The sequence below is a fragment of the Gallinula chloropus genome (genome assembly GCF_964237585.1).
Source record: "Gallinula chloropus genome assembly, chromosome: 2".
NCBI lineage: Eukaryota > Metazoa > Chordata > Aves > Gruiformes > Rallidae > Gallinula > Gallinula chloropus.
In genome coordinates this window covers 34,625,148-34,642,963 of record NC_140086.1, presented here as the reverse complement: position 1 = coordinate 34,642,963, position 17,816 = coordinate 34,625,148, and the positions used below count along the sequence as shown (strand labels likewise).

Sequence of the window (17,816 nt, the reverse complement as noted above, 5' to 3'; positions counted from 1 at the left end):
ACTACTCAAAAAATGTCTTTTTTGTTACAAGTTTGGACTTTCTGACTGAGAAACTGGCTGCCACTGTTCTTGACAGGTGGACCCTCAGCTGGGTTAAAAACTGTCTGGATGGACGGGCCCAAAGGGTGGTGGTGAATGGAACCAAATCCAGCTGGAGGCCGGGCACGAGTGGCATCCCCCAGGGCTCAGTCCTGGGTCCAGTCTTATTCAACATCTTTATCAATGACCTTGATGAAGGGATTGAATGCTCCCTCAGTAAGTTTGCAGATGACACTAAACTAGGAGGAAGTGTTGATCTGCCTGAGGGTAGGGAGGCTCTTCAGAGGGATCTGAACAGACTGGACCAATGGGCTGAGACCAACGGGATGAAGTTTAACATGGCCAAGTGCAGAGTGCTGCACATGGGACATAACAACCCAGTGCAGCGATACTGGCTGGAGAGCTGTCAGGAAGAGAAGGACCTGGGGGTGTTGGTTGACTGCAGGCTGAATATGAGCCAGCAGTGTGGCCAGGTGGCAAAGAAGGCCAATGGCATCTTGGCTTGTACCAAAAACAGTGTGGCCAGTAGGTCTAGGGAGGTAATTGTGCCCCTGTACTCGGCATTGGTGAGGCCACACCTCGAGTACTGTGTCCAGTTCTGGGCTCCCCACCGTAAGAAGGACATTGAGATCCTTGAGCAAGTGCAGAGAAGGGCAACCAGGCTGGTGAAGGGGCTGGAGGGCAAATCCTATGAGGAACAGCTGAGGGAGCTGGGGATGTTTAGCCTGGAGAAGAGGAGGCTGAGGGGATACCTTATCCCCACCTACAACTACCTGAAAGGAGGTTGTAGAGAGGTGGGCAATAGTCTCTTCAGTCAGGTGACAGAAGATAGAACAAGGGGAAATGGCATGAAGCTGTGCCAGGGCAGGTTTAGATTGGATATTAGAAAAAAAATTTTTACTGAAAGAGTTGTCAGGGCCTGGAACAGGCTGCCCAGGGAGGTGGTTGAGTCACCTTCCCTGGATGTGTTCAAAACAAGGGTTGATGAGGTACTTAGGGATATGGTTTAGCACAGGATGGGAGTGGTTGGACTTGATGATCTTCAAGGTCTCTTCCAACCTTGTGATTCTGTGATGCTGAAAAGAAAATTTCTTAATCTTTCTCAGTTTACCTTTATAATATGTAAAATATTACCGTGGTGTATACAAAATTTGTGTGGAAAAAAGCTTTTAGACACTGTGATGGACAGTGGGGAAAGTCAGAACAATCATTTATATTTGTTGTAAGTAATTTCACTTTTTCATTTTTTTCAGTTTTTTTCTGAAACTTTTTCACTGAAAGAGTTGTCAGGGCCCGAAACAGGCTGCCCAGGGAAGTGGTTGAGTCACCATCCCTGGATGTGTATAAAAAAAAGGGTAGATGAGGTACTTGGAGATATGGTTTATCATAGGATGGGAACGGTTGGACTCGATGATCTTAAATATTTTTTTTAAACCTTGTAATTCTGTGATTCTGTGATCATTTCTGTTGAGTTTTCTGCTTAGCACAAACCCAAATTCCTTCCTGTTGTGTGCACTGATTCTTTTTTGTAACAAATACAATTTCTGATCTAAGAGGAGCCTGCAGATGTACATACAAATACAAGTAGGTAACCCATGAGAAAATAATCTGATTAAGTTCCATAAGTCATTCTTCCATGGCTTCAAGAATTTTCCATATTTTATTATATTCAGAAAACAAACAAACAAACAAACAAACTGCATTTCCTGTCAGTTAGATGGTGATTGTGCTCTCTTGAATGAGGTATTGGATTTTTTTGGATCTATTTTTGTAGTTGGGATCAGCAGTATTGCTGGGTTCGTGCAGAAAAGCTGACTCAGTTTAGTCCACAAAACCGATACAGTAGGAGTAGAGTATGGGAGAAGGTCATGGGAGAAGTGGAGGCTGGGAGGCAGACGTGGGACTCATCAGTTGTAATTGTATGGATTTTGAAAGACTGTGTTCACTAAGAAGCGTAACTGTGATAGATACATCCTTGAAGATGGCAGCTGACATTGTGCAGGACGTCAGTGGTTCTACTCAAATACATGTCATGGCTGCAGTCAGGTCCTGCCTTCACTCCCATTTGGAAATACATCATCTAATTACACTCCACCAGCGTGCCAGCATGTCCTTAAAGCATGGTGAGCTTTGTAAGGGATTCATTCTGAAAACTCCTGAGAGTTACTGGCTACCGTATCAATAAAAGGATGGACTCAGTTTTCATCATCTGGGGATTTTTCTCTTCCTTATTATCTACAGGAAACTCTGTGAGTGTTTGTAATGATGCCTTGGTATATTTTATGTCTGATGAGTCAACTAAACTTGCCCTTTGCTTCTGGTAATCATAATTTTACTTGTCCCCACTTCCCCATTTCACACAGTTTTCTCTTTCATTTTTCACTCATGGCTTGAGTTGCATTATCTGGGGAAAACATAAGAAAAGAAGCAGAAATTCTTTTTTCTTCATCAAATTTATTGTGATGATAACTGATAGTGCTGCAGGAGGATTAATGAAGATCTCAGAGAATTTGACAAAGTAACTGAGTATTCCCTGAAGACATGTGACCGAGGATGACTGAGCTGAATTTTTGTTCCTCTTTCCCCAAAATCAACTTCTGTTCCACCGAGTGCCGAGCCCAAAAAGTAACTATGTTTGGACTTTTTCTTTTGGTTTTATTCACCCCTGGAATCAGTGAATTCATTTGTATGTCATCAGAACTGGAAATGTCATATAGCTTTTGTGGTAAGTAAAATAAAGCTTATTCTTTTCTTACTGTCTTTTGCACAGTTTTGTTTCCTTGATGAGTACAGAAAAATAAAAAGAAGTTAAGATGGAGTATATTCCTGTTATTAATTACCCTATTATAAGAATTATACTGCATAGGCGTAAATATTACCACAAAGCTGCTTGTAGCAGCTAAGAAAGGAGTTTACTCCCGAGTAAAGCAGGCATGCTTTGATTCAGGAAATAGTAGAAGATAAGGGATTTACACTTACTTTGTGAATTCAGTGTTGTATAAATTATACATGTTGATTTAACCAATATACTGCAATGAAAATCTCTTAAGTATATGGAAAAACTAGGGGGGGAACATGATATTCTGCCAGGCTCTAGAGGATCAGTTAGGCTCTGGGACAGCATGGCGTGTCCCTCTTCGCTGTGTCTGTGTCCTACCTAGGCTGCTGGATCTGTGGGGTTCACTGAGATTTTTGGTTGATTCTTCATCAACATGGCACCTCTCTAATGTCCCTGTCGAACAGTCTGAGTGTGCCCATGTGGCTCCGTGGCCAGAAGGAGGGCTTCTGAGGAGACATTGCTCAAGGAAAGGCGCGGGTCTTTTGGAAAGCTGTGTGCATTACAGGGGTATATCCCCTGTAAAATAGTTGTATAAACTGAGGCACAGGAGGGATATTTATTTTGGACGCTTTGCTTTGCATTAGGTCATGTTAAAAATTTAGGAAGGGTAAAAATGACAGTGCCTAAGCTTGCAAACCAAACCTTTGAGACCACAGTGAGTTTTTGTTTGCCCTCTTTCCTATCACAATTTCCTGTGCGTAGCTGTATCTGAGATGACTGCTGGTTGCCAACAGCCAGTTTCCCTTTGCATGCCCCTTGCTTTACTCCCCAGAACAGCAGCCAGGACCCCTCACTGTAAATCCCCCTGCCACCCCGTTTGCTCCTGCCATTGCAGAGATGGGTATGTACAGGGAGCATCCCTTCCCTACGCTGTCTCTGAGCCTGCAGCGAGCAGGGCACTGACTCAGCATCAGCAGTCTAGGGAGGGCAAAAGCATGCAGAACTGAACAGGCTTTTTTTTGCAAAATAAATATAAAACCAAAGCCCAAATATTGAAAAATAAAGCCCATAAAATTAAAAATATGCAAAAATGAAAGTAAAAATAAAAATACAGACTGAAAATCCTTCCAAAGGCTGTCACTGAATGATTTCTTTAAAAATTAAAATATCAGCTAATGGGGTCTCTATTTGATTAGATACACCTTGTGTGATGTTCTATCATTCTGCATCTGAGAGTGCATTGTACAGTGCTAGGTGGGTCACTCACAAAGCAAACCTACTCAAAGGCTCATCCTGGAAAGTACACTGGTACATTAAAAGCATACTTTGCTGTTGTCAGCAAGTTTATGTAGATTCCCTGGTTTGCATAAGTTAGGATATTTTCAGCTTTCTTAATGTTAATAGGAAGTTTGTGTAACTTCAAAAGTATAATACAGATACTTTTGTCTCCAAGTGTTTGTGTGCAAAATATCAACCCAACAATTCACTTTCCTACTACTTAATCTCAGAGAAATATCATATTATTTTTGCCTTCTAAGCATACACATAATTAGAAACATAATTGAAAAAGTGTATTTAATGTTTACTATGAATGTTTACATTAGTAAATTTTATAGTGTACACCTTGTAGTAAATAAAACTTTAAATGTGTAAGCCTTAATTGTAAATGTGTTTTTATTATTTACCCGGAGAAGCCTATTGACAGTAACAAACAGGAAGTACTTTTGTGTCCTGCAGGTTCTACAGCTCAGAATTTCACGTTTAATCTGGCACCTTGCAGGATCATAGACAGATCCTCGTGGAGTACTAATCTTACCTGGATTCCAAGTGAGTCCATCTTGACTAGACCATTAGTCCCTCACAGGTTAGGGGCTGACCTGCTGTAAAGCAGCTTTGTGGGAAAAGACCTGGGAGTCCTGGTGGACAGATGGGTACCATGAGCCACAAGTGTGCACTCATGGCCAAGAAAGCCAATGGCATCCTGGGGTGTATCAAGAAAAGTGTGGCCAGCAGGTCGGGGGGGTTCTCCTCCCCTTCTGCTCTGCCCTGGCAAGGCCTCATCTGGAATATTGTGTGCAGTTCTGGGATCCCAGGTTCAAGAAGGACAGGGAGCTTCTGGAGAGGGTACAAAAAAAGGGCTACAAAGATGATAAGGAGACTAGAACATCTTTCTTATGAAGAGAGGCTGAGGGACTTTGGACTTTTTAGCCTAGAGAAGACTGAGGGGGGATCTGAATTCTTATAAATACTTGAGGGGCGGGTGTCAGGAGGACAGGGTTCAGTCTTTTTCCAGTGGTGCCCAGTAACAGGACAAGAGGCAATATACATAAACTTGAGTCTCAGAAGTTGCACCTAAACATGAGGAGGACCTTCTCAACTGTGAGGTGTCAGAGCACTGGGACAGGCTGCCTAGAGAGGCTGTGGAGTCTTCTTCTCTGGAGATATTCAAAACCTGCCTGGATGCTGTCCTGTGCAGTTCTGCACGCTAACTGGCACTGTACCTGCAAATCTGAGATGCTTTAGGTCTCACAGTCATTTGTCTGGGAGAAGCAGACAAGCTTTTATAGCATGCTTAAAGATGCATAACTTCATGATGGCATCCAGGATGGTTTGTTAGCAACACCTGCTTAAAACTGCAGGTGTGGGATCTCTCTCAGAGTCCTCATCTGAGTATTTATTTGGGTTAGCTGTGGAGCAGACTAAAGTCTGTTATCTTTGCAGAAGAAATTAAAACAGATTCTGAAACTGTTTGCTCAAATGTTGTTTAAAAATGATGCTTTTTGTTGATAAACAGCTTGTGTTTTTTCTGGAAAGAACAGTTTTCAAGATACGTATTTTTGTTAATTTGGGGGTACGTTTTTTAAAACATCAGATTTCAGAGAAGAATAGATTTTATTTAAATAGCACACCTCCATATCAGTTTCGCCCTTTACCAGCTACCTTTTTCTTACTTGCAATGCCTTAACTAGGAAGTGACATCACCTTTTTGAAGGTTGTCTTCAATGTCTGGTACGATGGTGTTAAAGCATTACAATGGAAAGAAGTCCTCTGCAGCGGAGTCGACGACGAATATTCAGTGTGTGGAAGGCTGAAAGGAGGTTGGTGCAGAATATATATGGTGCTTTTCCCTCGCCTGGCAGGTTCCCTCCGCAACAGGGACATATCCTGCCAGCCCTTTTTCACCACTAAGCAGATTTTGTAAGGGACTAATTGATCAGCCCATGCAGACAGATTTTTTCTCTCTAAAATCTAGACCAAATTCACTTTGCTTGGCAGGCAGCAGACTTCAGAACAGGCAGTTCTCCAGTGCCAGAACCTCACTGAAATAGAGATTTTCCAGATTCTGTGATTTAAAATCCTTGTGCTACGGTTTCCATCTCTATAAATTAGAATTACTAATATCCTACATGTCATTATAATACTTTTATTGTTAATGTCTCTAAAATGACATGAAAAGGCTGCATTTGACCAGACTGTATAGAAAAAATGTGAGGAGGTGGGAAAACTACTAATATCCAGAACACAGTTTATTTAGATAAATGTCTGGATGGGTTTTTTAAGAGACATTATATATACCCATGTATAATGTAGCTTGTTTGGTTGGGTTTTTTTAAATTAGAGTCAGTCCTTTTGTAGGGGCTAACCAATATTAACATTAACATGATACAGGCTCAGATTCAGAGAATTCAGGTAGAATGTGGACTAAAGGAAAAAAAAAAACCTGCAAGGAAGTAAAAATACTCAATCCATGTTTTCCTTCCTTTAAAATGAATATTGACTCTACAGTTATTGTTCACCTGGACTACTATTGCAAGTCAAATCATAGGATGGGTCTGTAGGAGATGCTGCAGGAGCATGTTGGTTTGTTTCTATTTTCTAATGTAGTTTAGACAAACAGGCAGAGTTCTGGGAGAAGGAACAGGTGAGAGCTTTGTCTCTAGAAGAGTAAATGGCATCGGCACTGCTGCTGAGAGATATGCCATATTGCTTTGTAGTTATTTAGGAAGCTTGATTGATGGCTTTATGATTAACCATTTATATTATAATTATCTCTCCTTTACAGAAACAGTTGCAACATCATTTGACATTAAAGGTGCAAGAACAAAGTTTCCAAAGGTACTTTTCAGTATTTTATATAAAGAAATATCAATAGCAAAATTATATACTTACCTGTGTATATTTTATGAAAAGAGATGTTCACCCAAACTGTCAAAACCAGCAAAAGGAAATGTCAGAAAACTTTCTTATGCTTGAAATGATGACTTTAGAACAGCAGCATCTCTGAAATGCTATGTGTTCTCAGGTTATTAATCCTCTATTACACACAGGATCAATGGTCTTGTATGGTTATTGGGGCAAGAAGGTGGCAGGAAGTCAGCAGAAAATGGAAGTGTGGGGAGGACTGAATCCTTGCTGGATATAAGCTAAAAGGGCTAATTAGGTTACTACTTCACATTGGGGATAAAAAAGCCCATTGCTGTAGAACACAGTCTGGTGTATCAAGTCACTTAATCCCCGTTTGTGCAGTCAGAAATACTACTCAAGAGAATGGTTCTGGAAGGGGGAGAAGGATTCTTGGGAGCACAGGACTCTGGTTTGGGAGAGGATGCTGACAAGTGCAAGCTGGGTGACAGCCTACTGCTGTTCCCTAGTACCCTGGGCATGTGAAGAAAGTTGAGCACTATTTTTTTAAGTACATATGTATCTGAATATACCCATGATATCAGTCCCTACTGGGAATCTTTCTTTTCCAGTCCTAACAGAAATCACCAAGAGCAAGCAGTGTTATGTACTAATTTTCTTTATTTTTTTTCTTGCTTGTTTTAGGGAAATTACAACATTATTTTACAAGGATTTTCTGATGATTCTGAGAATAATGTGATCATATGCTTGAATTTCACCATGATAGTAAAACAAGAACCTTTCTGAATGTGACAAATATTTAAAATAATTATAAAATACAGAGGTCACTTCCTCGATCAGCTGGAATCCGAGCTGTGAAATGATAAACACACTAATTTTCCCCGAAGTAGAATACACCATGTACTGTCTGGGGAAGCTACACAATGGATAGTCTCACCCATTTATAGCACTGCTTTAATCAGATGCTCAGCCAGTGTGTAAAAAAATCTCTGTGAATCAGGCATCCTGATTAACCCACGGAATAACCCTGACTGGATGTCAGGCTGAGGACTGCATTTTGGTGCCACGCCTTGAGTTATGAAAATGTGGAGTCCTTCAGGCTGCACCAAACTAATATAAGAAGTTCTCAAGAGCAAGAATGGGAGTTCGCCAGTTCTCCAGATACAACAGCATTTACATCTGTAAGTCCACTGGATTTATTTTTTCCTTTTAACAATAAAACTTGATTGTACAATCAATGTGAGAAATGTTTTTGATTGTCATGTTATTTTCTAATTATCTTTAGAGGTTTCCTAGTGTTCTCCATTTGCACAGAACTGAACCAGAGAAGAAACCATTTGTTATGAGCTACTAGTTGATGTGAATAACATACAAAGCAGAACCCGTTCCCAGTTACGCTGGACCCATATGGCTGAATTTAGCCCTCTGGAGCTGTAACCAGAACCCTCTAGTGTGTTTTCAGCTCTTGCTCAGAGGGGCAAGGGCTACACAAGGGTCTCTCCTTCAGAAGCAGGAGGACAGTTGTTACCCAACAGGTTGATCTTTTTTCTCAGTTACCAAAAGCATGTCTAAAACTTTTACTTCTGCCTCTTGGGCAACCTGATGTAGTACTCACCTTTCTCCTCTTCTATGCCTTCACATCAGAGATCTTCAGTAAGATTTTGACGGAGTATAAGATTTGGTCCTTAGGAAGAGAGTTGGCATCCTGGGGTGCATCAAGAGGACCATGGCCAGCAGGTCAAAGGAGGTTATCCTCCCACTCTACTCTGTCCTGGTGAGGCCACATCTGGAGTGCTGTGTCCAGTTCTGGGCACCCCAGTTCAAGAAAGACAAGGAACTACTGGAGAGAGTCCAGGGAAGGGCTGCAAAGATGTTGAGGTGACAGAGCATATCTTGTATGAGGAAAGACTGAGAGCTGGGTCAGTTTAGTTTGGAGAAGAGGAGACTCGGAGGGGATCTCATCAATATGTATAAATACCTAAAGGGTGGATGTCAAGAGGACACCTGGGGCCGGACTCTTTTCAGAGGTGCCCAGTCACAGGATCAGGGGCAACAGACACAAATGGGAACACGGGAAGTTCCATCTGAACATGAGGAAAAACTTTACTATGAGGGTAACAGAGCACTGCGGCAGGCTCCCAAAGAGGTTGTGGAATCTACTTCTCTGGAGATATTCAAGACCCACCTGGATATGAATCCTGTACAACCTGCTCTACATGATCCTGCCTTAGCAGGGGGTTGAACTAGATGGTCTCCAGAGGTCCCTTCCAAGCACTACCTTTCTGTGATTCTGTGAGTCCAGGAGGATGATCACTTCCCTAGTCCTGTTGGCCACATTGTTTCTGACACAAGCCAGGATGCTGTTGGCCTTCTTTGCCACCTGGGCACACTGCTGGCCCATGTTCAGCCGCTGTCAATCAACACCCCAAGGTTCTTTTCTGACAGATAGCTTTCCAGATACCTTTCCTCAAGAGTGGCTCATCAAGAGTCCCCTCTCATCAAGAGCCAATACAAATATAAGAAGCCGAACTGTGTTATGATGGAGACAAGAAGCCATGATTACATCCAAGTGGCAATGACAAAGCATCTGCGCTTGTTCTCAGTCCATGGATCATTTCAGGATCAGTCTGCAACCAAGTGTCACAGCAGCTCCTGCTTATCTTTGAAACCAATTACTGGAGTTGCAATCAGTTTCCTATTAATCTAAAATATCAGTCAAAAAGAGCCGGGGAGCCTGCTAATGAATTCCTACTTTTCTTTTTCTATTTTGCTCTTTTCAAATAGCAGTACTGTTCTAGGGAACAGTCTTGCTCTATGATGCCCTTGTGTATCCGTTTCAGTGTACAGAAAACACCAGGTGAAGCCTCAAAACAGTTTTTAGTGACAAAATGTTCTGAATTTTTTTGCTGCTCTGAATTATCTGGGGTGTTAGAAGAAATGTTTTTTTTATTAAGCAGCAAGTACCACAGGTAGGATTGACTAACAGCTCCTGGAAATCACAGGCATTCACATGCTCTATTTCTGACAAGCACGTGTTTTAGTGCCTCATGGATGTTACAGAAAAATTACAGTATATGTGAAGGTAGAAACAGAATTTCTATACCTAAAGAGGGACATTTACAGGTAAACATATGGACTCAGACTTCTTGTGTAGATCTTCAACTGCAGGGTTATGATTCTACATGCCAGCAGGTAGCATTGCGAGGCTGAATGCAGGAGCCTTGATTTTATAAAGCAAAGACCTTTCAGGGGCCTTGGCCTCTCTCCTGAGTGTGACCAAAGGTCTCCGCTTATTGTAGCACTGGTCACTGCTGCACCATGTCCCCTTCCACGGACAAGAGGAGACAGGTTTTTGCAGGTGTAAGATCAGGCAAACAGCTGACCCTGAAATATCCGCGATGCCTTAGGATGATGGGTGTTGTTGAAGGCAGAGCTTTGCTTTGGTGTCTGGTTCCCAGGACAGAGCTGTTACAAGGCTTTCCTTTCTCCTGTTGTTCTCTGGAATTGGCAACAGTTGTCATGTAGCTTTTTTCCCTTCCAAACTTTCCTGAGCCCGTACTCGGGGCTCTACAGCAAAGAGGAATCTACTTAAAAGGAGGTGAATTACACCCTGTAAAGATGGATCTGAATGTTTCCCTTTTCTTCAATTTACTGGGCCAGTAAACTTTGATCCACCTTTTACTTCTGTGTTTCCTTGCTCTGCCCAGAGTTTGAATGGTGTGAATGCTGGAAAATTAGCCATTCACTAGGTATTTCTTGCTTAAAATATTCAGCAAGACGCACACGTCCTGAGATACCTTGAACGTGTTTTGCCAGGAGTTCCGGTGAGCTGTGTGCTCCCCTGCAAACCCGAATAAATCAAGGAAGGCCTTGTGTGCGGCGTGCTTATCTGAAACTAATATCTAAAGCCTTCAGAAAGATCTCTTTTTCTCTCCCTCATTACTGTTGTTTTTAAGCGGCTGTCAGGATTTACTGCAGATGGGAAAATAGCTTTTCTTCACCCCCTCACCCTCTGTCGCCAAATATGTAATTATCAGAAGAAGCAGTTCCTGTAAAATATGTTTTCCAGTAAGAGCACTCACTTTTTGAGCTGTGCTATTACCATTTCATTTGATAAAAACAGTAAAGCACGCATCATTTCAAACAAAAGAAACCCTGCTGACCACAGTAACATCTACATTTTCTGGTTGAAATTGTAACATCGCTTGAGACAGACACACAGAGAAAATTCCACGTAATTCAGGTATCACGAGGGCACATCTTCTTTCCAGGGATGTACTAGAAGGCATAAGCAATCCCTCGGTCACCAGGTAGCTTATCTGGTAAAAAACACGCATACTCATACTGAACAAATAACCTACATGGTGCCTGCAGCAAGGAGTTGGACGTGATGAGGCAGGAGATGCATCCTGATCGGCGTTACCGGCATCACAAGAGACAAACAGCAGCATCAATCCCTTTTGCAAATCCCTTTCTTCACAATTAATTTATTTTTTTTCCCCCTCAGAGGAAAATGCTAGTAATTGCCTTTGAAGTGTCAGCGTAGCGCATTATGCTGAATGACTTCAGCTGCTTCGTTCTGCCCGCGCGTTCCTGCCAGCACAGGGAGTTCAGGGGCAGCAGATGGGGATAGTGACATTTCTGATGGGATGGGAAGGGAGGGGAAGGAAGGGAACTCGTGCCTGCAGAGCTCAGGGGACAGAGAACGGGAGAAAGGAAATTTGGGAACTCCTTCCTGGACTCCAGAAGGTCCCGGAAAAAGAGCCACTGTGCACGCGTGTTTGTCTGGTGGATCTCAGGCCCAGGGGCCTTGTGGCAGGGCTGCTGTGGGTGTGTATGTCCATAAATTCTTTTCTTCAAGATACATTTTGCTACTGGCTAAAGAGACCTTATATATATGTCTGCAAACATATATATACATACATACATATATATGTGTTTGATTAGATAATTTATTACAGCTTCCCAAAGTTTCTGTCTGTAAAAATGCCCCCTCCAACCCCCCCACCCCCCCCCCCCCCCGTATTTTTTTCTCCTTGGGCTTTAGCCTAAACATCTGCCTTAGCTACAGGTGTTGTGTTTTTAAATTTACATTTCTTACTAACATAGCTTCTTACTGACATAACTAACAAAGGAAACCTTTTAATAGCAACACAGCTCTTTGCTCACAGGCGGGAACGGTTGTTCATTCTGGGTATTAAGGTCTGCCCATTTTCCTGCCCTGCACAAAGCCTTCAAGTGCTACAGAGCAGATGATATTCTTTTCTTAAATTCTAAATTCTGCTAACTGAGCACATCCACTGTGTTTTTGTTCTCTCAGAGGTTTGGCATCTTTACCAAAGAGCTACCTCTCTACTGATCATGAAGTTGGATTAATTTTTATATACATTCTGTTCAGCCTGATTCGATTTTGACTTTTTATTGTATTGTCCATATTTTTGTATGTTTAATCTAGAAGTGTAATTTCACAATTTCAGTAGTGCAAATTAAAAAGAAAGCAAACCATGACCCCACAATAAGTAAACATAATCATGGAAAAGCAAAATTATAACATTAGTTCTCTGAAAGCAATAGAACTGAGAAACCCGCCCTTTACTAATGAGATGCATAAGGGAAGACATATTCAAGTAAGACATAATTCATGTGAGAGTGAGCTCTTGTTCAGTTTCACCCTAAATTAGTTTGACCATGTTTTAGAACAATCTGATTTTATTTCACATCTGAATATCAGCTCAATGGACAGGTAGTTATCTTTTGTAATCATATATTGCACTGAAGTAATCTGCCCTGTGTCTGTGGACATTGCATGCAGTGGAATTTTCCTTATACCTTTAAAGCATTAAAGATATAACACAGAACAATGAACTTCATTATTGCAAGTTTCACATATGACTGTCAGAAAAGCAGGCTATCGGCACCAATGTGCCTTTCTGATTCCCCAAGCTACTTTCCAGTGACTCCAACTGTCTCTAACCTGTAAAAGTCTTGACAATTTTAATATTGTAATAATGGAGGAAAAGGGCTTTAAAAAAAAAGTCTAAATTGCTTATCTAAGACAATTCAAAATTTCAAACTGAATTATTCTCTGATGAGTAATAAGAGGCAAAAATGGGGTTGCATGAAATAGATAATTTTGATAACTTCACAACACCATGTATTTATTTTGACCAAATAACTCAAAAATAGTGGGCTTCAACTCAAATTTAAGATGCTTCAGCACATAGGAAATATTTTTCTGTGCTTTGTTTTTGATAGATTGGTGTTATTCAAGGAAAGACCAATGTGCCACAAACTCACTGTGATTCTGCTGATGAGCCAGGAGCCAGGCTGCGACAGTCGTACTCACTAGTACTGACCTGGCAGTCTGAGTTGTCCTAGTGGTACACAGCCCAGTTCTAAATGGCTTTACGTGCCTTCTTCTGGGATTGATAAGTAAAGGGCAACATTAAGGCTCTAGAAACAGTGCAACAGGAAAGAAGATGTGTTGGGGGAAGCAGATCAAACCATACATTTTCAGTTTGTAAATATAAATCTTATTTATATTTTATTTTTATTTTAGTACTTTTAGTTTTATAAAAAACAAATGCTATAACAGAACAAATGTACAGACCAATACACCTCCTCCTTATGCACATTTAGGAGCACATGGCTAGGGTAACCACAACATAGGTTGCATGCAGACATGCAAGAAAGAGAAAGATGGGAAAAGGAAAGCAAATGTGCAATAGCTACCACCACAGAGCTGTGGTGTCCCATCAGTCCGAATCAACTTCATGTCAGGTGAGGAATTCCGTTTGATGCTGGTTGTCATGGTTCAGTGCTGGGTGCGTGGGGGATCACTCCACCACAGACGTGCACGCCAACTTGGCAGTTCTTTGTGGTTATATTCAGTTCAATGATACTTATTCATTAGGTTACCTCATACGCCTATACATATTCATAACCTGTCCCTGCTTCATATTGAAAGTAGTTCCAAGAGGTGATTTCCATAAATTCCTCCCCACTGGGCCTGCGCACTCCTGCCTGGTGGAGGTTGTTGAGGGTCATGGGGATGAAGACAGATGACTCCATCACAGCAAGTAACCTGTTGTGTGCAGTTTTCCCTTGACTCTTATCCAAACTACAAGTTTGGTTTCAGCAGGTTTTGTATCCTTTTCCCTGACTCTTCAAAGACATGGGGGAGCTCAAACTAGCTACAATGAAATGCTTTGCCTGAATTTATGACCAATTACAAGACAAGCAAGGAAGGAATTCATCGAACAGATAAGGAGCTTGTTAGACAGATGGGGGACTGGAACTCATCAAAGAAATCATTTTATTTTCACAGAGCATATAGTCCTTGAGTGCATAACTTATTCAAAATATGGTGTTAGACTCAAACTTATGTTTCAATTGATGTTTCTTCCTTATTAGTCCTGGGTTTGCTTTAAATTACTAAAAACGAGCTGTTCAAACAAGACATTGTTTATGCAAGGTCATTCCGTGACATACTCACTGTGGCACTTCATCCTGTTAGCAAGTCTCCCTTAACCCTTTACAAGCACCTTATTAGCGAGTCCCCTTTATCACAAGATAGCAATCATAGCAGGAGGTGCAGTATTTCAGCAATGTTGAGGCAGATGTTCGCTGGTACAGGCATCCGTTGAGGGACACAGTCCTTCACACGTACCATGTGACATCAGCTCAGCAATAAGAAGCTGAGAAACAGGGGAAGGAAGTGGAGGCCATGTGTCTTTGTTACACCAGTTGTCTTCTGGAGCAACTGCTATGCACACTGGAGCCCTGCTTCCTGGGAAGTGGTTGGACATCATGTGCTGATGGGAAGAAAAGAAGAATCTTTTGCTTCCTTGAGTGGCCTTTTGCTTTTGCTGTATTAAACTGCCTTTATCTTCACCCGTGAGTTTGGGGTTGTTTTTTCCATTTAATTTTAATCCCTTCCCTGTCCTGCTGAGGAGGGGAGCTATAGAGCGGCTTGGTGGGCACCTGGTGCCCAGCCAACGTTAAACCACCGCAACAAGGAAGAAAATCTAAGTGAGGTAAATAGTTACATAAAATATACAACAAAAGGCAAGATGTTTGAAATATTTATAGACAAAACATTGCAATATCAGTGAGTCAGGCACTAATATTAGGTTTATTTGAAAGAGGAGACTTTCTCCAAACATTCTGTCAATACAACAACGATGACTAAGACACCATAATTCTGTGAGAAGAGCTAAAATTCACCATAAGCTCAAGGTATTCAGCAATTACAATTATAACAATCTGGGTTTTTTATACTTGGATTGCAGTAGTGCCTTCTGTAAGTCGCTTGTAATCAGGAATGTTGCTTCCCTGCTGTGTACTGTATAAATATTTATGAAATTCGTGAAATAATATTTTAAGGGTTCTGTGAAATGGGAATCATGGCCAGATCCAAAGCACCTACTAAGCACCCAGCACCAAGAGAATGACCCAGAATCCCGTACTTCTGCAATGAGACTGATTGACATCTTCAAAGAGCAGCCCAAAAATCCTACACAGTGAGGGGACCGGTTTGGTGCAGTGCGAGATAGCTTTCTGCTGAGCATGGTAGACAAACAAAACTCATTCTAATTTTCCACTGCAATTTCCACTGTAATTCATGTTTCAAGGCAATAACAGTATGAAAAATATGTTGTGTGGCACAGTGAGGGATATACCAAGTTCAGAGACTTTGACAGAATACCAAGCTGAAAATAAGAGTCACATGCCTAACTGTGATGGGTCTTGACCATATGCATTGTTTCGATTTTTAAATTGATGTTTCATGGATTTGACATCAGTTTCAGTCCTTTTTTGCAACTGTCACACTTTTCCAAGGGAAAACTTCTGTAGAATACAAGATGATAGGCAAACTGAACTACCTTATTTTCCACTGCACTCATTCACATGCTCTGATTTGGCTAGCTCTTTGTGGAGCCAGGAGTTGGACTTGATGATCCTTATGGGTCCCTTCCAACTCAGGATATTCGGTGATTCTATGATTCTAACTAAGTATATGTGACTGTGTATTTAAAAAGATCGTAACACAAGAAGAACATTGATGCAATCTCTAGACCAGATCACTGACACTTTCAGTGACTATTTTCTCTGATTTTAATCTTGATCTGGAAGTTAAGAGTAAAGCAATGAATTTTTAGGCTCATTGCTCAGGTGTTCCTTGTGATCAGGTGGAAACTTTTCAGTCAGCTGTCTCTTGGTAGGACTGGATGGTTTTCCAATTTCCCAGAGGTCATTCACAAGAACCACTGTAGACTTACGGACCTGAGGAACAGCAGTGTCAATCCACAGTAGACTAGGGGTGGCTACTACAAATAAACACGCAGCACCTTCTTCTCTGCAGGGTTGTGAGCTTTCCCCATTGTATGGGTCTAAAGTAGTCTGGTCTTAATCTGATTTCCCTGAACTCACCATGGTTAAGTGTCTTGTCATGTGCACAGTAACATAGAGAGGATCTAGCAGTTGCATGTTTGCCTCAACTTTCTACACATGCTACCTTTTTTCTACCAAGAAGAAATAAATACCAAAGGGGTAAAACCCCCAATCTGACTCTCATCTTGCTTGGCTGCTGTGTTTTCCGAGTTCTTGATCTTAAATCCTGTACATGATTTGCGAGTATTCCCATTTCCCTCCTTCCCTTAAAACTGTGAAGCAATTTGCACACTTGAAGGGAATACCTCCCCATTGGGTGAGGGTTTTGCTCTGTTACTGGGGGTGCATTTTACTTACTGCAGAGCAGCAGGGTTTTTCACACAAACCAGGAGCCGTTACTTTATAAATGCATATATGCTAAATAATGAAACTTCTCATATCCTGCAGGGTACTTTTATTTTTTTGAGATCTCAAATAGCATTCTTCCCTTCAGGAGATCTTGATGTGCATGAAAGCAAACCCCACAACGTTGTCTGCATGCGTTATATTGTTTTTACTCTATTCATTTCTTTCAGGGAAAAAAAAAGCAACATTTGACTATTTAAAAAGGCAAGATAAATACTAAAATGTTCAAGAAAGAAATGGAATATGCTCTGTTTTAGGCCTCAAATTCTTAATAACTCTTCCAAAGTTGGTATCAAGCCCAGAATAAAAGGAGGAGGTTGGCTGTACGTTAGTGCCTCACTTTGTAAAATCAACAACCGCTCTCTGAATTACAGAGCTAGGAGAGCTTATCCTCGCTCATAATTGACAGGCTATTATCTTGCTGAATAAAAAATGAGCAATCAAACGTGAAAGGAAGCTCTGTACTTGGAACCAAATTCTACGCATCCTTAAGCATGACACAAACTTGCTTAAGTCAATGAAGTCATTTTTTAGGAGGATTTTTTAGAGCTTGGCCCTTGATAAGTGCCCACACATAATATGCACTTGTCACTATACTCCTGAATGACTCAAAAAGACTAGTAACGTGGCAGAAAGCCTTTCACCTGTAGACTGTCAGTTTGAATCTGTCAAGCAACCAGAAGTCCCTGCTGCAAAAAAATTTTATGCAAAAAGTTCCAAGCAGTGCTAGGAGAATAATAAGGCTGCGTGTATATACTCAAATCAGGAAGGCTTGTCACTCATTTTTAATGTGCCCCTTTCTGCTACAGCCTTATGATTCACTCTTTAATAAGCCAATCACATATCACCTTCTGAGGAGTGTGGTACAGGCATTTACCCAAAATCTGCAGAAATCTTTTTGCTTTGATGAACAGAAATCTTTATTCAGTTTCTCAGCATCATATAAGCTTATCACTAGGTGAAGGAACAGAAAAATAAGTAGACTTTTGAGTGGCACTGCACATCACAGTCACTGTCATGGAACAAAATTTTGTTGTGCTGAAAATGTCTTTCCTGA

The 17,816-nt window shown here is 41.3% G+C and overlaps 1 protein-coding gene across 1 annotated transcript; it reads left to right on the top strand.

Annotated features, from left to right (window-relative positions):
* The first annotated feature begins 2,643 nt into the window (after positions 1 to 2,643).
* Positions 2,644 to 8,146, top strand: LY96 (lymphocyte antigen 96). Its single transcript, XM_084260593.1, has 5 exons — positions 2,644 to 2,764; positions 4,556 to 4,645; positions 5,788 to 5,916; positions 6,882 to 6,934; positions 7,646 to 8,146. The coding sequence occupies exons 1-5, from the start codon at positions 2,671 to 2,673 to the stop codon at positions 7,745 to 7,747; spliced, it is 468 nt and encodes a 155-aa protein (XP_084116719.1). The 5' UTR covers positions 2,644 to 2,670; the 3' UTR covers positions 7,748 to 8,146.
* Positions 8,147 to 17,816: the final 9,670 nt, after the last annotated feature.

What these genes read in the sequence shown, in the direction of transcription:
- LY96 (XM_084260593.1), top strand. Translation starts at nt 2,671, where the DNA reads ATGTTTGGACTTTTTCTTTTGGTTTTATTCACCCCTGGAATCAGTGAA. An exon ending in AATGTCATATAGCTTTTGTG is followed by an intron (nt 2,765 to 4,555) that starts GTAAGTAAAATA and finishes TGTGTCCTGCAG; the next exon opens with GTTCTACAGCTCAGAATTTC. An exon ending in CAAGAACAAAGTTTCCAAAG is followed by an intron (nt 6,935 to 7,645) that starts GTACTTTTCAGT and finishes TGCTTGTTTTAG; the next exon opens with GGAAATTACAACATTATTTT.